Genomic DNA, 20,986 nt, shown 5'->3' on the forward strand with positions numbered 1-20,986 from the left:
CAGATATCTGGACATTTGTTGGCTACACACTGTTTCTTCTATCTAAAATGACTGTGTATAGTTGTTGTAGCTTATGGCATGCTAACATTACCTGTGACTAAATTAGCATGGCTAATAGCTGGTAACGGTCTGGACCACTCTGTTTATGAAGGATGGTAGCAAGATATTGTGGCAGCGTTCACAAACAGGAAATTTTCCTCTGCAGCATGAACCAAGTGCACAATCTTCTAACTTTCGGGCTGCAACTTGAGCATCTAGCCTCTAGCATCTAGCCTCACACCTGGATTTGTTTGTGGTTATGCACCAATGGATCAGTATCAATGACACAAGACACAGTTTTATGCATAGAGAAAACTACCTGTACCTGTACTGTGTTCATGTCAGCTTAAACCCAGTGAGAACATATGAACATTCAAAACAGATGCAGAAAGGAAAAACAGTCAAATCATAAGCGCGACATGCATCTCAGGATATAAGGTCAGCAATTTTCTTGGAAAAGTGTAAAAAGCTGTCAAACATTTCTGCCTGCTATGCAAAGAAAAGAAAATTCACTCCAAGCCTCTTCTTATTCACCCTGCCTTCCTGTGCACCAGGGCTGTGATTTGAAAGGTGACAAAGATGAAACCTCTTCAACTCTAAATACCCCATTAGACTGTGACACCGACACACTACTGACTGCTCATTCTTCATTACTGCACATTATTACTGCAGTTACATCTGTATTCTGTGTCATTATAATGTAGAGCTAATTAATTTAGGTCTAACACAATTCAGAGAATGAACGGCAAATGTGTTTTTTGGAGTGTGTGTGTGTTCAGGGAGATATTGTACTAAGGTTTGCGGAAAAGGCTGCAGAAAAAGAGTCTGAAGTGATGTTTTGTGCCTCAAACCGTTTTGTGTTATTTTATAATTTCCTCACGCATTTTGCTCAGCACAGCAAAGCCTGAAAGCCAAACCTGCACCATCCAAAGGCAAAGATACAGTTCCTCACTCTCCTCAAATGTAACTTTGAATGCACCTGCAGAGAAAATCGTGCCCTATTTTTTTTTTGCTTTCATTTGTAGACTCACAGAGATGCTCTAAACTTTGGGGGTCAATTTTTACTCAAACTTTGATCTTTATTTCTTATCTTGATAGAAAAGATTGTAGCTGCTGGCTGATTTAAAATACTTTGTGATGCTGCAGTGTGTAGGCTGAGGTTAAAGCTACTCTGACTGACTGGAGTCAACTGCTCAGTTCTGTAAGTGCACAAGCAGCAGTTAGAAAATATGCAGGGAGGACTGGGGCTCACATGACTTCCAGCATTAGTCAGCAACTCCATCAGCTTCGTGTAAGGAGTGTATCTGTGTGTGTGTGTGTGCATGTGGTTGTGTCTGTGTGAATAATTGATTGTCTATTTAAGTTCCTATATCACAGCCTTTAAGGTTTATGGAGCAATAAAATGGAGGAGTAATGACCTGCTTCTGGAGGCGACTGAGAATTAATCACTGCGCTTTCCCCAAAAAAATCTTCGGTTGCACAGTTTTGGAGACATAATGCAGCACTGATTATTATTATTACCTCTGCCAAGGAGGTTATGTTTTCTGTGCCGTTTGTCTGTTTCTCTGTTTTTCACCGTGATTATGGAAAAACTCACTGGACAGATTTTCATCAAACTTGAAATGGTTTAACATGGGCCAAGGAAGAACCCGTTAGATCTTGGAGCAGATCCTAATCATTTGGCAAGATACACAAATTATTTTTCGCTTTCGTTAAAATTGTGAGACAGAACTTTTGGCCTTGGCGGAGGTCTGTGGTCTCAAAGTGCCCCTCTAGTTTCATTTGATATTTGCAGAACCATCCAGTACATCTTTCACTCTAAAAGTGTCCATCAGCCCTGGGATAAAAGACATATTTTTTTATCATGAGTGCATGGATTAAACTCCAGCAAGGTAATATAATAATAAGTGAAAAGCAGGTCTATTGTTTGGTCACCAAAGTGTGAAAAATTCTGGTTTCACCCAAAGAAGAATGTCTATTTTGCATCATTTTACCAAAAAAAGCAGTTGCACATTTGTTGAATATATACTGTCAGACTAATACTAAATCTCATGGTGGCACACCAGAGCAGTCTCATTTCAAAGTGTGTAATAGACCCACTGACCTACTAGATGGACATCGTTAGGATTTTATTAATACTACTACTACTCTTCTTGATACTGCTTATTGATCCGGTACTTTAACAGTACTCTTATGTTTTTTTAATTGGCAAATGATTGCTCTTAAAAACTAAACCATTTGAAAAGTAATTAATTCAGAACAGGATTAGAACTGAAGTTTTTAAATGTAATGAAATGTTATTTTGAGAACAGCAACAGAGACATCAGTCGGTAGGTCTCTCCTCCTCCCTCTGCCGCTGGTGTGATTCACTGCCTGCAGGTAGCGCTGTAGAAAGAGGAGGGGCTTCTTTGTCTCAACCAGCAGCTGAGGTTACAAGAATCTGATATTTTGTACGTGGCAAACTAAGCTAAACAGGCTACATACAGACAAGCTTGTGTGAAACGTAGCTGGTGGATGAAAGATTGTGAACAGGGCAGATTGAAATGTCACTTTCTACATGTTAAGGTGGCCTTTTGGCTGTTTACACTTATGGCTGTTTTATTGCTTTTGCATACAGAAAGAAGCTTAGCTGTTGTAAACTCAAGTAATTTTCAACTGGTCCACTTCAACGTCTGCACATCAGCATCTGTCTAATCCTAACCAAGTTGTAACTGTCATCACCAGATGGTGTATTTATATTATTGCTAACTTGACCCCAGAATGGGACATGCTTTGGTTTAGTCAAGGTTTGCATACATACAATTTTAACTGGAATTAATTGTTGTTGCTCACTATTAAAAGGGTGACTATTTATTTTCTCCCCTGGGGTTTGGTTGACAGTCATTTTACAAGTTTCTAGCACTAACACCATTCCAGTTCCAGCATGCATCAGGCTCAAAGGCAATCTCAAGCTCACTGGTTAAAAATAAGAAAGGTTGTACATTCTAACTCTAGCTTTTATATCTTCAGGCAGAGATTTCTCGCAGTTGCACTGGTGGTTTGGACTCAGTGAAATGTGCATGTTCTTTCATGTACTATCCCAGACTGCTCCATAGCTGCCACACACCACCAGCCATGAGCCAAGAAGCAAGTAGGTGGTGGCAGGCTGCCCTGCTGATCTGAGTGCACGCTGCACAGCACTGTGCGATCCAGCACTGCTCAGACATCTTCAAAGTGTTCGACAACCAAACCCAAAATATCTCTCATGCAGGCTGTGTTACGAGCTGCCATGAGAAACAGTGGATGCTGAGTTGGCCATATGACCTCAACTGAGGCAGCAGGGCTAGACTCTCTCTGATTGGCTGAGTGTGGAAATACGCAAATTTCAGTGCTCTGCTCAGCATGTTGATTAGTTGAGCCAATATAACCCAGTAGAGGTCCAAGAATGTGTGAAATTGCAGCCCAAAAGTGCTTCAGATTTATTAGTCAACATTTCAATATTTCCCATCAAATTCAAAGAGCCAGTCCACCCCAAAATCATGAAATACACATTTTTCCTTTGGCCAATAGTGCTATTTATCCAGCCTTACTGTTTTGGTGTGAGTTGCCTAGTTTCTGAGATATCGAGCTTTGAGATGTCAGCCTTCTCATCAGTGTAATGGAACTAGATGGCACTAGTCCTGTGCTGCCCCAAGTGCCAAAAAATACATTTGAAAAACTCAACAGCAATGTCTCTTTCCAGAAATTATGACTCAAAATAATCCACACTTCTTGTTGTGAGCAGTTTCATATAGGAACTACACTCTTCTTGAGAAACTGCTCAAGGTCTGTGAACTATCTTGAGTAACCAGTTCACGATTTTTGGAAAGAAACACCGGTTTTCAAATTTTCAAATGCATTTTTTGGTGCTTTGAGTGCCACGAGCTGAGTACCATTTAGTCACATTATACTGGATGGCAGACATCTCTATGTTGGATATCTCCAAAACTCTGCAACTCACACCAAAAACTGTAGATGGATAAACAGCACTTCAGCCCAGGGAAACAATCTTTTTTTTTGTGGTGAACTGTGCCTTTAAAGATCTTTGAGAACAGATGTTTAAGCAAAGGTTTTGAGATGTTTTTTAGATTCAAAAAGCTTTATAATGTGTCACACTACAAAATGTGTTTTTTTTCTCATTTTTGAATGAAACTGTTCTACTTTCAGATCAGAAGACGCAGACCCACACCTGCCACTTTAGTGGCATCCAGTGATCAATCATCACCTGGTAAGGCTCTTAACGCGCACACACACACACACACACACACACACACACACACACACACACACACACAGAGAGACTATTTTTATCACTTGTGAGGTCACTGTATTAATTCACATTCATTCTCTTGAGTCTCACCCTAAATTTAATAGATCATTCTGTTTTATTAAATCTTGTAGTTTTGGCTGTCAATATTTTTAATAACTGAACTCACTAAGTTAATCACTGAGATCTGTAGACGTGACATTAATCAAATGTGGGCAGATGATCAGAAGGGTTTAAAGCAAACCTCAGCCACTGTGTTTAAAAGGATGTAAAGAAATGTGTCGGTTGCTGCTTCACGTACAAATGAGACGTAGGGTGACCAGATCACAACAAACCAAATGGAACCAAATGGGACAAGTGTGTTTGTTAGGGACACATTATCAAGGCTAAGGTAGTATAGATTGTTGACATAAAAATGTCTATTCTATATCTGTTTTTATTCTCATCCTTAGCTTGTAACATCTCTGTGCTTTGCCCTCTAGTTGATTCAGTAGTACACAACAGAGAATAGATGAGCAGTTTCCCAGTTTTTGTTGTAGCTGACTTTCCTTTTCTTTGTGACAGTTCCCTTCATCTCCCGCCTAAATCTGCAGAGCTTGTGACTTTGTGGTGACTTGCAATTTTCCCCGTTAGTCTTAGGATAACAAAGATGATGACAGGTTAACCTCCACTTGACCCACGTGTGCACAGTTTGATTGACATCAAACACGATCCTGTGATGACAGTCTTCTCTGCTTTCAAAACAGCCTGAGTCCTGCAGTGGTCTCAATATGTGGGACATGGAACAAGGGATAAAAATCCTAAGCAGTCCTACATAAAGTGGGACACTTGATCATCTTAGAGAGACATAAAATACGATCCAGGAATTCCAATTTGAGTAGCAGTAGCAAGTAATATTACTCTGGAGAGTTGTCACATTGATAGCTAATTTATAAAAACATGTTAACAGTAGAAATCCGCTTTTCACATTACAAAGTATTCTATCGGAAATGTGCCCCAGCATGTTTCATTAGTCAACACAGCATCTTGCAGGATGATGTTGCGTTGCAGTCAGAAAAGGTTTTTCTAGGTTCAGCTTTTATTGCTGTAGCACTCTGCATTTGTACCCTTGTTGCTTCAGTGCCTCATTCAAATCAATGTGCTGCAAGTTTTTCATTCAGGGCAGGTCAGTCTGAATACAGCTGTAGCCAAACAGTCAGCTGTAAACAAACTAAATACTGGGAATGTGCACAATTAAGTCATTTACTCGATTAAAAGTTGCCAACCTTACTAGTCAGAAATACTAGGTTGGTTGGGGGATTTATTACTATTTTATTCATGTATAACACTGGTTGCCACTAAGATGTAACATAACCAATCACCACTAGACGGGGCTGCTGTCCCAGCAGACGGCAGAAACCCCTCTCGCTCATTAATGGCCGTGACCCAGTTATTGTTATCAGCAGAGTGGGACAGACATCTGACTTACATCTTGCAAACAGCGTGGTTCAGCAGTATTTTGTTCTACAAAATGAAAATAAGTTCATAGCTTCATCAGAATAAACTGACATAACCACTCGCAAATGCATGTGGATGTTAATTTGCAAGGACAGCAGGCTGTTGGTGCTAGCACTGCTAATGTTAGCAGCTACGTTACGATGTCATGGCATCGTTTACCTGCAGATGCTGTGATCCTGCTCATTCTGAAAAGTTGAAGCCTTTAGTGAGCTGTAGGATCATTTTCAGGGTTCATATTGCACTGTGCAAGTTCTACATTTCAAAAAGCATATAAAACACAGTTTGGTTGTTAAAGAATGCAATTAATGGCTATTCTTTTTCAGACAATGTTTAACATTATAAATTAATAATTTCTGCTCAACTTTAACTTTCAGACTCGTCAGCTAGTCTAAATTAACATTTGTGTTTAATCAACAGGGAAATTAGTCACTGAACACATCCCTAATTTAAACCTGGTTCATTTTAACTGTCTGTGCATGCAAACAGAAAAGTGAGGTCCATTTCTGTTTTTTCTTCAAAACAAAGTGGTTTAGATTATCTGGTTAAACTGCTGGCTGACTGCAACATGTCTGGTCATCAGACTGAACTTGCATTTCCTGCCCCATCTGACTTTGTTGCGGTAAAGGCAGCTCAGCTCGGTCCATCTAGCCTAAAACCTAAAAGTAAGTGTTAACACTGAAATTCACATTAAACCATGTGGGCACCAGCATTTTTTCCCCTACATGAAAGAGGATTCCCCACAATGTGACTAATGCAGGTACACAGCAGCCCACATGCTAACAAGTCACCGTAGTCTGAGTCAGTTCCTCTAGTTTCGTTTGCCATGATGTAGCATCTCAACTCCATTATGCACCAAATGAATCTTCCTGCCGCAGTAGAGCAACAAAAACAGCCGTGTGTGTGTCCTCTCGTGGGATCTTAATGATCAAACACAACAGAGCTCCTCGAGAGGGTTATCTTGTTCGATGACTCATCCATTGGCTCCCTGCTTCCCTCCCTGCCTCTGTGTGAGACTCCATAATGTGACCCAGTACAGAATTAAAAGATGATCAGCTGGGAATGTGGGGCGGCAAGAGTAATTTTCTCCAGGTGAGAACACAGTTGGTGGTATTCTCTGTTTGGAATGAATAAATAAAAGGTTGATGAGTCATTGAGGATATCAGCAGAGCCTGGCGGTGCTGCATTGTTTAAATCACAGCATTTCATCGCTGAGAGTTGACTTATTCAGTGTTTATATCTTCAGAACAGCTGTCTTTATAATTGGGTCTGATTAAAACTCAGAGCCTGTGATCTCTTTGCTTCGTGTTTGTCTCTCTTTGTGTGTGCGTACGTGTGATTTCGTGTGCATGTATCTGTGTTTGATTCAGTAATTGGACGCTGAGCATGTGGAGTGTCTCGGAGTCAACCTTGATCTCCGAATGAAAGTGCGGCGAAAACCCTCAACAGTCCTCCTACTTAGTGGATCAGAGGCAAGACGAGAGAAGAGAGAAAGACAAAACTTAAGAGGCCATCAAGTGGAGAAACAATTTGTGAAGTGAAGGAATGGGAATGTGGAACAAAACAACAAGTGGAAACTGAGATAAACCATGACAGATAATAGAAAAACAGGATTTGTGTTATTTATTAGATATTATTACAGAGTTCTCTGTTCTCTTGCAGTCATATTCATTTTACATGAATTATAAACTTTGGATTTGTTGGGTTTTAGGTTGTTTTGTTTTCATTTTATTGCCTTTTTTTAGGTGTATCACTTATGATTACCCTTTTCAGGTCTGGCTCTCTGACTGGCCATTTTAGAGCCCTAGGTGAGGTTAGGTTTTGGTTTCTTTCTGTTTTTATTATTATTTGTTCATTTGTCAGGCAAACAATGAAGAAGAAAGGCAGGGTGAAAATTCTTATTCATGTATTTTCTTTTTTACCAGCGCCCACCATGAGTTGGCGCCCTAGGCGTCTGCCGATATGGCCTATGCCTTTGGCTGGTGCTGGGCCGTTTATTACTTGGTCAACTGAACTCGCATTGTTATTTAATGGCTTGCAACCCTGTCTCCTAGGATTTCTGTCTATATGAAGGTAATTTTCCCAAATGCATTGTAATGGGAAACATAATTGCCTGGATTATGTTCACAGGCATTTTGACATGCTAGGCTTTATGGATGCCAATATCAAACAGTCCGTCTGTTGGTCCACCACTTTGGTCCGGACTGAAATATCTCAGCAACTACACGATGGACTGCAATGAAATTTGGTTCAGACTGTCATGGTCCCCAGAGGATAAATCCTGAGGACAGTGGTGAATCCCTAACTTTTCTCCTCATGCCACCAGCAGGTCATGTAAAATATGCTCGATGGATTGGTACAAATTTTGACACAGACATCCCATGTTTCCCAGATGATGGGGCTGATCCTCTGGGAACAATAAATTTCTGTATCAAAATTTGTGACTTTGGTGATCTGTGACTTTACCTTTCATAACTAGGCAGCGCTGCGCAGCTTGACACTTTTGTTGGACACCCTGTTTGTCTTTTCATCCACATTAAAATTACTGCAAAGCGGTCGATTCATGAAGTTAAAATGAGGAGTTATCCATATGATACCTAGTAGTGTCACTAGAAAAACCTAAATTAGGTTGCTATATAGCCATTTCAAGTAAACACATTTAAATCTAAGTTTCCCAGGATAAAACATGCATTTTTTTTCTGTTTCAAAAGAACAAATGTACAAAGACATCAAGTATTCAACCACCTTTTACTTGAGGGGTTAAAACTTTAGTCTGATCTTGGGCGCACGGCTGACAGAAATGTGGTTTGATTTAATGACAGAAGTGCATATTTAACAGATGCAGTGTGGACAGAGAGGGATCGATATTACACGATAGTCTGACGCTTGCATTCAGTTAGGATACATTGTGACAGATGTGTGGTTTTGAGTGAAATGTCTCAAAAACTACTGGATTGTTTGCCGTCCAGACATCCATGCCTCTCCATCCTGTTAGAATGGGTGTTAATAACTTTGGTCATCTCCTAACTTGTCTAAACTTTAATTTGTCCAATACTTTGCTTCCTGCAAAACAAATGACATTTCCATCAACCTCAGCTATACTTTGAGTTTAGTGACACATATCAAATATCAGCATGCTAACATGCTAATTTAAGCACTGCTTATTGTATTGCCTCACAAAGCTGTTAGTATGGCTGTAGATTCTTAATCTTATTTAATTTAGTGGCTAGTCTCCTCTGGAATTAAATTTTATCAAGTATAATCTAATCTATTGCCCTAATATTATTGGCTATCATGCCTTCATCACGGTGGTGACAATGTTTGGCAGATAAAGCATGTGTATTAGAGAATAGCCGTGCAACTTTGTTTAATTCTGATGGATTTGTATTTAATTTCACAGTAGGCTGCATCTTATCGCGCGTGTATGTGTGTGAGTGTGTGTACGTGTGTCTGTGTGTGTCCTCAAAATGAGAAATTATGAGAAAGAGACATGTCATAGAAGGACTTTAGACAGGAATTTTAAAAAGAGAAGACTTTGACAGAGGTTTTGACAGCAGAGGCAAAGACAGACGTCAAATCAGACAAAGAGAAACAATCAGAGCCCAAGACAGTTACAGTGTGTGTGTGTGTGTGTGTGTGTGTGTGTGTGTTGACAGTGCGATGTGAAGAAGAGGGGGATGGGGAGCAGTAGTTATGATGATGAGGGGAGAGGAGCTGTGCTGGTGCAGTAATGGTGTGCCCCACATCAGACAGAGCCTCCCTGCATTATTTAATGCTCTGCAGATTGCTCTGCCCTGTGCACTGTGAACCCCAGTAACACATGAGAGGAGCAGCAGCCACAGATGTTGAGACAATGACGGAGAAACAGGCTGTGGGCTAAATAATCAGGGAGCAGAAACTGTTATAAGAGTGTGCCTGATTTGAATCCTCCCTGCAGAAAAGGAGGCTTGTACTTTTTGGGAGAATTAATTGCTTTACTGATTCCTGGAGAGAGACAAGAAGACAACTTGAGTGAGACAAAATAAAGCTGAACAAGAGCAGAATATTGATTATTGTAGTACATAAAACTTAAAACAAATGCTTTTATTAACTTCTTTTTTTTTGTTTCCTGATAAGCTGCAAGCATTGTGTATGTCCTCTGAAGTACATACCCACAAAAATCTAATCAGTTACTGAATACAAATTGTATGGTAGTTTTTGTAACAGTAATATAATCCACTGGATTACAAAAAAATAAATAATCTAATATGAACACTTTTGGATTACAAACTACTTTAACAACTTAAAAAATATTGCACTTTATACCAAAAAACTGGATGCAGCCACAAAATTTTGAGTTCCACAAATAATCTTTTTTTCCTTTTTAAACATCTAAAAACATTTTTAATACAAGTAAAATGCATTTTTGCATAGGGCCTTTTTGGTGGGGAGGGGGGCAGTTGTCTGAGACATTAGTTCCCAGGTCAACAGGGTTAACCTCTGCTCTGAGGTGGTCAAAATTTGGAAAAAATGTAGAGTGTTATTGATAATCATGAGAAAAACTTTCATGGTTTTAAATGACCATATTTTAAAGATGTAATCAAAATGTAATCAAGTAATCCTTGACAATGTAACTGTGATGTAAACACACATCTTTAAAGTAATCTGTGCTGATTATTGTTACTTATTTTTTGTAATCTGATTACATAATCCCAATTACATATAATGCATTTCTAACCAACCCTGAAAACGATCATGTTACTGTGTGTAATGTCATTTAAATTAGATTCTTCATCTCAACAGAGTGTGTGCTGACACCTGGAACTCTTGTTCTTCTTGCAAATGTATGAAACCCTGAGCATGTGAAGAAAATATCTAAAAACATATACAGCAGATTGATTTATCTATTTATCAAGCCCTTTAATTAAACATACAAGCACACACATTACTTGCTGGGATGTTAGCAACAAAAACAGCAGCCCAGAAAATCATATTTTACAATATGTATACTAGTTTTCAAAAAATGATTCAGAAGTTTCAGTGATGAAAATAGGTTGGATTTTGTCATATTTCCAAATCTAGCACAAAATAAATGAAAATATTTATTTGACACTGAAAGCATGCTCTTCTATTTTTTAATCTAGAAATTGTACAGCCTTGTGTCATCTGATTGATGTGTTTTGAAATATATAATTTGTTCACTTTTTTTGTATTTGGGGGCATGCATGCTCCCACACACATTTTCTTCAGGAAATTATTTCTTTTTTCTGAGGAGATAATATTTGTTTGAATATAGTTGTTGGCTGGTTTGCTTCAACTCAAATAAGTGGGAGGTGAGGAGGAGGAACAATCTTTTCTTTGAAAAGGAGCTGCATGCAGCAGGGGAGACAGTCGTCTCTTCTCCTCCCCCACTTAATTTGCCCTTTGCCTCGAAACAGTAAACAACTGCAAAAAAGAACAAACATAAAACAGCCCTTTTAAATGCATGACAGACTCTGTGCAGACTTCTATTCCTTTTTCGTTTAAGTCCACTGGAGTTTTCTTGATTTGCTCGTTTTTCTTCATCAGATGCAGTACAGAAACTATACAGTAAATCAACACAAGCTGCAGTAGGCAGTTAAATTGGAGTGGCTCGGCTGAACAAAGTGGAGTCAGAAGAGTCGGCTCTGTCTCGTCTGGCTTTGTGTCAGACAGCCAGTCAGCAGGGAGTTGCAGTGATAGACTCATCACCGCCTCAACGGCTTTTTTTTAACTGGCTTTTTCTCCCATTCTGCAGCACAGATGGGGTCTATAATACACAGAGAAAATAATCTGGATATCAGCTGCATGAAAGACATATTTTATGTTCCTTGACCCAAATTATATTCAAACCATCACTACTACCACTGCTATTACTACGGATTTCAGCTTCAGTAAATCAATCATGTGCACCAATCTCAACTATATTTTAGTCTATCTTTAGTGTGCAACACAGTCTAATTATCAGCCCTGAAACTGCAGAATTTCACAGCTAATCTAAGTTCATCTTTTCATGGTCTAGACACTTTCAGCTTCTTTAATCAATGTATCTATTTTACCTCAAAAGACCAGTGAGGAGGTATCCTCACTTACAGTGTCAAGTTGTGTCATATGCCTCTCTAAACCAACCAAACTCCACTGGCAATAAAGTTTTATCATGCAGAACGCAGGAGGTGCTGGTCTACTGCTTCTTTGATCAGTTAGTTTGTGTTATTGTGTGAATTTAGTGTTTTAAAAGCTTAGTTTGTGTTCACCAAAGTTACTCAATAATAAAAACATACTAACAGATCAAGGCAGCAGTAGGAGGTAAAATGACTGATTTTGCTATTGGAGTTTGGTTGGTTTGGAGAGCCAATATTTGGCTACATTATCCCATCAGCTCATTGTTTAGCTTTCTATACTGGTACTCCTGCTGCTTCTCCAAACTGGGAAGACAATCTACTGTAGGTAATACACTGACTATAGATAAGCACCTCAGCACCACTTCAAAAAATCTGAAATATCCCTTTGATGTTTAAAACATTGGCCGACATATTCCATTAAGATCAAATTTACGCTGACAATCTTTCTATTGCTGCACAAACTCTAATCTCAAATTGTTTGACATGTCTGTCACATAGCAGTTTATAAATGTTAAGCTTTACGCTGCAACTTGAAAGACAGCCCGTGACTGGCTCATTTCCTGGGATTGATTTGAAACTAAATCCATAACGGTTGTATGAATCTCCTAAAACTCCCGGGAGATGCTAAAAATAAGAATCCGTTTCAAGCACGGCTGTAAACACGTGCAGCATACAGATGAATCCGCCTTGAAACGAAATTTACTGTTTTTCATGTCAGGTTTTTATACACCGCTGAGTTTGTGTTTGGAGCAGATTGAAACAGAGACAGCGATGATGAATAAAGAAACAAGCACATCACTGGTATTTTGAACAGCCTTGCATGTACTTTTAAGTAGGAATAACGTGCACATGCTCACTGGCATACACACACACACACACGGACACACACACAAAGTGCCTCCCTACTGCCTGGGGATGCATAGGTTGCCAAGCAACAAGGTGGTGTCCTAGAAAAAACTTCCAAGGAGGAAAATCAGAGTTGGATGAGGGTTCAACACCCTCACTATTGATCACAGTTAATGGTTTCACTGTACTCTAGTCAACTGATTTTCTTCTATTTCAGTCCTTTCATGTAGTGACCACAGAGTCGAGTTTCACATATTGACAGCAGATGATGTAAAGCTTTTCTTTATCCAGTGGGAGACACATGAGCTTCATGTGAGCGTAGTATCATGTTGGAGTTTCCTTGTTCTCCTGAGCAAATATAACCTCTACAGCTATTTATACACACATACTGTAGTATTTGTAAAAAAGACTTTCAAAATTTTTTTTTTGCATTCTGGTGACTTCATAGGATGAAAATAACAAAATTATAAGTACACTGCAAAAGTATTTTAATGTTGAATGATTTTACTTTTAATTTTAATTCTCAGGAAAGAACACAAAGCAATTAATTTTTGTTGTTTTTGAGCCTAAAAGAAAACTGATGCAGCAGATTTAAAAAAAAAAACAAGAGATTTTAAAACTGATTTTTTTTTTTTATGACAATGTTGGTCTTTTAAAGCTGTGTCCCAGATTCCCATCCGACCTGTCAGATTTTTACAGAAATATGATTTAATCAGGCATAAAAAGGTTTAGCTATACTGTACCATGAGGATCCCTGTCTCAAACACTGGTTTAAAAAAAATGTGTGAATGCTGCTCAAGCACTGCTAAACTGTCCATTTTTCGACAAATTAATTAAAAAAACATTGCTATCAGTTGTGTCTCAACCATGACCTGTCAACTCTGTTGCTCATATAAACCAAAGTGAACAAAGAATTATGATTTTGAGTTATGACTCTGCTGTGAAATGAAAAACTGTAACAGCATGTCAACTCCTTAAGACATTAGAATTTTTATTAAATGCAATGTCAGCTCCATCAGATATAAAAACTGATGGAGTTGACATCTGCATTTAATAAAAATTTAATCGCAGGGAGGTTGGCAAAGAGTTTGATCTTTTAAAATCTATTTTCCCAACCTAACTGAAGAGTAAAAATCTTAAAAATAGTTTTGTCCCAATTCTCAAGAGTGAGTGATCCTCAACAACTACATGTCTGCTGCAGATGCATTGCTTTCACTTTATTACTGCACTCAACCACAGAGGAGTGATTATTTTACATTAATGCAACAGTGTTAACTTTCTGACCATAGAATAAAGCCCTACCTGACGGCTGAATCAACACCTCTCTAAAACAAAAAGCCAAACATCATGAGATGAAGGGAAGATTTATTACAGGAATGTTGTATTGAAGTGCATCGATTTCAGCTAGATGTACATAATAAACCGGCGACTGTAAATCAATTCAGCTCCAGCCTGCACTTCAGTATGCTGCACACTCACCTCTCTTCAGGGGTTTTGGATGAACAGTGTTTGACTGTTTATCTATCATCAGCAGTTGGCTGTATGCGGTGCTCTACTAGAAGGATGATGAGAGTGGATTAGTTTCCCCTTTGCTTGCAAATAATCATCCAGAGAGTCTGTTTTTATCCAGGAGAATAAAAAATAAAATATTACCGCCCACCATGCTTCATAAAAATTGAACAAACACTTACTGCACTGGCTTGTAGTGTGTCAGATAACCATCTGGCTGGAGGTCACCTTATATCCACTCTGCTCTGCGCTGTGGAGACACAGCAGCACTCCAGCTACAGTACACTGAACACATCAGCTGCGCTATTGTGAATAATGTAAAAACTGCACCGTGTGTTGGACCAGTTTAATTTCTTATATGCATCTCTGCTCATTCTGTGTTTGCTTCAGATCAGTTATTTTTGTTGTTTTGTTGTGTACAGTATTTGAATGATCATTTTCTTTCTCACAGAAATAGATGAAGATCGTCTCCCAAACCAGTTGTACAAGGTAATCTAATTCATGCTCTGTGAAAGTTAATTTTATTGATATAAGATTACAGAAATAGAATTATGTGAATTCTGTTTTTCTGTTACATTAGCTCCATCTCTATGAAAATAATCTCCTCCATCTTCATGCTCTCTGCCCGGCTGATATGTGATGTTACTGCTTTACAGGCAGCCTTGTTGAACTCCCCTCGACAACGACGAAAAGGCCAAAAGGGAACGCCCACAATGAAAGGTAGTGTCGGTTATCAGACCTGTTATCAACCTGTGTGTGACGTTGGTGTTTCATGTGTTAGATCACACGGCTGACCCCCATCAAACAATTGTAAAAAAAATTTCTGCTTTCTGTACGGCAATATTTACTGCTACACTGTACACCTTGCATGTGGTCATTTTACCCCCCCCCCCCCCCCATGTTAGGTATGAGCTAACATGATCACACCAGACCAACTGAGGCTGTAGCAGTAAAACCATGAGAGCACTGAACTGAGTGAGGGTGCTTCCCTTTACTTATTAATTAAAGTGCCAATAGAGCTCAACAGTGATTGCCCACTTTTCAGGAGGTCTGGTTCTGGAAGTGAAATTCCTGTTCATTCACTCCACAGACGTTTCAGAAAATCCTTATAAGCCTGGAACCAAACCAACTAACTATGAGACTAATCATGAGCAGAAAATCATTTAATTCAGAGCAAAAAGGATTGGAAAAGGGCAAAGAGGCAAAGGTACAAGTCTGTGTAGAAGGGGGTCAGGACCCCCAGGCTGGGAACCATGATGTAGTGTATAATAATGTCTGTAGCCTACTCTTCTAGCCTTCACACACATTATAAGAGATCAACCACAACTGCACTGACAACACACCTGAAGAAAGAGACCTGCAGAAGCTAGTGCAGGAGCTGGGAGTATTTTAGACTGAAGAGTTGGAGAAACAGACATCCGTTTGATTGGTTGACTGCTAATGCATTAAAACATCAACGGCTAAAAACTTCTAAACTTCTACTCTGAGTGGTTTTTGAGAATAATACGTTGTACTTTTACTTAAGTAGTTTTCTAACACCAGTACTTTTACTTGTAATTGAGTAACATGTAAGTAATGTAACAGTACTTGTACATGAGTACAGATTTTCAGTTCTCTTTCCACCGCTGCTGGTTGCACATTGCATGACATGACAGGAAATACCTGCATCCTGACGTCATCACCTCCATGAGCTGCGTCTCACTATATGTGATTTGATTTGTACATCTGATGTTTCTTTCTCTCTCAGAGTTTTTTTTTCAGCTGATTTTTTGTAAAGTTGTTGGATCAAATGTCAGTTAAACATTTGGTCTCCTCTTCTACCCATCTGCTCATTTTGCCTTGGTTTTCTGGTTCTGATGATATCTTGCCAGAACTTCCTGTAATTGGTCCTAAACTCCAAACAATCAAAAAAAGAAAAAAAAAGTTTTCCCACTAAAAAAATATGTTTCAGTTTGTTCTAGTCTGAGACCCAAGTTTAGTTGTTTGGTCAGGGGAGGTTTCACACTGTAATGTTGGTAAGGGTCGCACTAAACGGTCTGAAAATCAGGAACAAATGGGGCAAAGCTAGTAGTATGTTCAGCAGAGTCCAGGGTGTCATGTGTCAGGTAAGTTGAACATACTGTCTGAAGTAGCTAAGCTAATGATAGAAGTTTGTTAAATCTCAAGTGTCCTATTTCAACCACGGAGCCAATCAGTCCTGAACTTGCCTCAGCGAGGACTCATTATCCCATGTTTTCTGACCAGAACTTCCCGCAATTTCCATTTTTGGAGCTAAGAAAGTGGGTCTATGCGAGATTAGGGCACTGCACCGCTTAAAGAAAGCCTAAAGAACAGAAGTGAAACATGCAAAGACTGAGCCTGAGATGCGCTCTAAATGTTGGCTGTTTTTGTCTCTGCAACGAAATGATTTCCAATTAAATACTAACACAGAATGCAAATGTTTCTATGCAGAGAAAACAGAGGATATAATTCAATAAAGAAACAAAAGCAAGGGGACAATAATAATGAGAATATAAGTGAAACTTGGTGCTCGAGGATGCTTGTTCTTCAATTAGTTTCACAGCTCAGAGAGTGATGAGTCACCTCTTCGAGGAAACCTGGGCAATAATCGGTGTGCTTTAGTTTCCCACTACAAGGAGATTAAGAGTAATAAAACCATGGATGAAGGAAGTTGAAGACTGCGATTAACCTAATCATCTCCCAGTTCTGGTGTACCTTGTACCCGCCTTCTCACTCCAAACACTGCTGCATGATAATTAAATCTTGTTAGTTTATTATACATGCTTAACCTACTATATTCCTTTGAAGTGCAGGATTTCTTGTTGGATCTCCACCTTCACTGTGTACTTTTCTCTCATTGGTTCCCCTCATCTCACACCACTTTTCCTCTCTTGCTTGTCCTCCTTCTCGCTACATTTCCCCGGTGACTTTGTGCTTTTCACTTTGCGCTGTTTCCTCCAATCCACTCCCCTCCCCTCTCATCTTTCTTCTCCATCTCCTGTGAACTCTTTTGCTCAAAACCAACTTTTCTCTAACACAATCCTTTTCATCTTCTCTTCCCTTCGTCTCTTTCACCTCCGCTCCTCCCAGAGCTGCAGTTTCTCGTGGAGCACCACCTGTACAGGCAGCAGCAGGGAGCCGGGGACGAGTGCTCCTCGGAGAGCTGCCTGTCGGACCGCCCCAGCCCCGACTCTGTTCCCGCCGGGGAGGAGCTCCCACATGACGATGAGGCCACTGCAGAGGCCTTTGAGAAACTGCGCTGCCAAATGGAGGGTATGTTGGGAGACTGTTACTATAAGAAGAGGGGTTTATTTGCATGCTTGCAACATTGTAAGCTGCCTTCTCAGCAGCTCACATCTCTTCCTTGAAAACCTACTACTGAGGAGAACATCATCACTCAAAAACTTAAAATGAGACTCTACCTGCATTGAGTTTCCAAGCGTATGTTCATTTGTTTTCTGCTAGGTAATCTAAACTGATCATTGGTGTGACATTTTGTCACCACCCCTCAGCAGTGGTTTCCAACCTAGAGGTTGGGTCCCTCCGAAGGGTCATAAGATTCATTTTGGGAGGGAACGAAGAAGCTCAGATACAAAAAAAGATTTTAAAAAATGATGTAAGACATCAGAGGGCTAAGCTACTAATTAAACTTAAACTTGCAGTGCACACGTTTTGTCTCCCCCTTCTGGCAGTGTGAGTAATCACACACACACACTGGCCCACACTTATGCCTCCAGGCAGTGGTGTTTGGTGAAGCGAAAACTGAACAAATCAGTTTGCAACTAATGAACATGAACGTTAGCTCCCTCTTCAGCTCCGGCACAAGAATGTTGCTGCAGACAACAGATTTAAAAACTATGGTATACTGCAAAATACAGAGAGAATTACCTGCCAGTGATAGGCTTAATTATGTGAACTCATTTGGAAAAGGAGGTTGATTTATGTGTAAAATCCTTAAAACAACAATGTGTTATCTTACAACTTTAGCAAATGCTTTTTGGGGGTAAAATCTTAATCTGAAAGGTAATTTGGAACTACAGCTGTAAAATACATTAAGCAAATGTTTATAAGTCCTCCCTTTTAAATGTAAAATGGGTTAGAAACACAAAATAGAAAATAGCAATACTAAAAATAAAATGATAACAAAAAGAAAGAGGAGAAAAAGTGTTGGAAAAGAAGGAAAGCATGGACAAAAAAGGATATGAGGATGTTGGAGTGAAGGAGGAACGAGTGATGATAAGAAGGTCAGCGCCGTGGATGGCGTGGCTCCACGAGTGGAGAGGAAGATGATACTGAGGAATAATACTATAAAACTTATTTACATGAGGGAAGGGTGTAGCATTAGGATTTATAGCTTAGTGTGGAGGAGGGATAAAAGTAAAGCACAGAAAAAGGTAGGAAGCGTGAAAATGGCTGGAGGGGATTTATGTAAATGCATTACGGTGTTATGAAGAAAGAGGAGAATTAAATGAAGTGAAACAAAGGCATAGGGAGCGAAAGGGGAAATGGAAAGCAATACTTAAAGGAATAGTTTTACATTTTGGGATTATGATTATTGGCTTTCTTGCAGAGGGTTAGATGAGAAGATCAATACCACTCTCATGTCTAGAAGTACTGTGTATAGCTTGAGCCAGCAGCTAATTAGCTTAGCATTAAGATTGGTCCAAAAGTAACAAAATCCGCCTACCGAGTGTAATAATGAAAATTCACTTCATGCTAAGCTAAGATAACTGGCTGTTGGCTGTTGCTTCACTTATAGCGAGTGGTATCGACTTTCTCATCCAACTGCCTGTGAGAAAGTGAGTAACTGAACTCTTCCTTTGATGAAAACACTTACGTGGTTCAAAGCTCCACCTTGGCAGATACTGTCTCCTTCCTGTGCCAAGTACTTCACATCTGATGACAAAAACCAGAGGTCAGCTTTTCAGCACAGGCCGGATAATTTACTTTAATGGCAGGTGAGTAGCTGGTTTCAGGGTACAGCACATGCAGTACACACATTTAGTAATTGACCAGCACTAATGCACCACATGCGGACGGGGCTGCTTGTTCTTCTCTGTTGAAAATAATTTTTAATTCACTGAGACGTGTAATTTTTGAGGTGTAAAAGCCTGAAAACATACTCTAATGTAACAGGATGTGCATGATTTTTTATGGATTGCTCACATGTTCTGGGGGAGCTGCAAATCAAGTTCTCAGTCCAGACGAAACGACAAAAGAAGGAAGCCGAGGAGAACAAATCAATGACCATTAACACCAGTCCTTTGAATTCATTCAGCATGACTAAATAAAACTCTTAATGTCAGGTGGTATTGATTGATGAGACAAGGTGGTCAAGCTCTGTACTCATAAGTTAACAGAAAATGTAGGAGCAGAACACTGTATCCACTCTTCTATATGATGGAAGGTTTGTTTTTTCTTCTCTGTCTGGCAGTGGAGGAATAATGACTTTTACTTAAGTGATGCACTTAAGTACAAAATCGACCTACTTGTATTTTCTTCTCATGGCACTTTTCTACTCCACTATTATGCTTTTTACTCCATTACAATCATCGGGCAGCTTTACTTTACAAATTAAACCCACAGTATGGAACTTTTTTGTCTCCCCCTTCTGGCAGGGAGAGTAATTACACAAACGTGGTTGACGTATGCCTACAGTTTTACACCATGGGCTCCTCTGTGCTGTAGCCGTAGACTACTAACGTGATAATGACCATAATACCAGAATCAAGGCTTCAAAACGGCAGTCTACAGACTAATGGATGGTGTCACGGTGGGATTATATTTGACTGTAGCCCACACCTTCGCTATGCCCCCCCCACCCCTTCCACTTTGGCAAACCAGTCATTGCCTTGGTTGACATAAAGCATGTCATGACTGGTGCATCAGACATTTAAAAACTCGGTACACAGTGAAATACAGAGAGGTTTATCTGATAGTCATAGGCCTAGTTAGCATTGTGTGAACTTATGTGGCAAGACCTCGAATGTATTCCCACAGTGCAGGTTTACACTTATTTGATTCATTCAGTTGACAGAAAATTAAATATCAAGTGTTTTGATATTTAGTTGTTTTACAAACAAATATACCAGCTTCCCAAATATAAGGAGTTTTCTTTTCCTTTTTATTAAGTTTGTACTAAACAAGCATTATGAGTGAGTTACTTTGGGCTATGAGTAATTATAGCAGAATTTATCACTATATTCTGAATTTTCAGAAATCAAACAATGAACTAATTGAGAAAATATTAACAGATTAATCCATAATGAAAACTATTATTAGTTGTAGTTCCATGCAAAACAGTTTTTCAATAATAACTTCTATATAGCACATGTTAACATAGGTACAAACCGATTTGTAAATATTAGGCCTGCATACAGTTAAAACATTAAAATATTAAAAGAAAGCTAGATTACACAAAGCATTGGTAACAGCAAAGAGTTGTGGAAAAGTGAAATTAAAATACAAATAAAAACAGAAATAAAACAAAGTAAATGTAATGTTCACTAAAACAAGGATTTTCTACCAAAACAACTTATTAGACAAAATGTAAAAGAGGACAGCCTGAGGTGCTCCGTAAATGAGGGGTCCTTATCACAAAAGCCCTGTCACCTGAACCGACGAAAGGGTCCCAGACGAGGTTCTCAATCATGGACAGGCTTATAGGGGACAAGTAAGTCAGTTATATCTGGTG

General features: G+C 39.3%; 1 protein-coding gene across 1 annotated transcript in view; it reads left to right on the forward strand.

Moving 5' to 3' along the window:
• LOC146331931 (protein phosphatase 1 regulatory subunit 1A-like) overlaps window positions 1–20,986 on the forward strand; it is a 39,428-nt gene that overhangs the window by 13,651 nt on the left and 4,791 nt on the right. Inside the window, exons 2-5 of the mRNA XM_084745355.1 lie at window positions 4,225–4,285; window positions 14,744–14,781; window positions 14,949–15,012; window positions 17,383–17,565. Coding sequence (XP_084601481.1) covers window positions 4,225–4,285; window positions 14,744–14,781; window positions 14,949–15,012; window positions 17,383–17,565 — 346 coding nt within the window. The remainder of the gene's footprint in view (window positions 1–4,224; window positions 4,286–14,743; window positions 14,782–14,948; window positions 15,013–17,382; window positions 17,566–20,986) is intronic.

This window comes from Lutjanus erythropterus, chromosome 2, assembly GCF_056507025.1.
Source record: "Lutjanus erythropterus isolate fLutEry1 chromosome 2, fLutEry1.hap2, whole genome shotgun sequence".
Lineage (NCBI taxonomy): Eukaryota > Metazoa > Chordata > Actinopteri > Lutjaniformes > Lutjanidae > Lutjanus > Lutjanus erythropterus.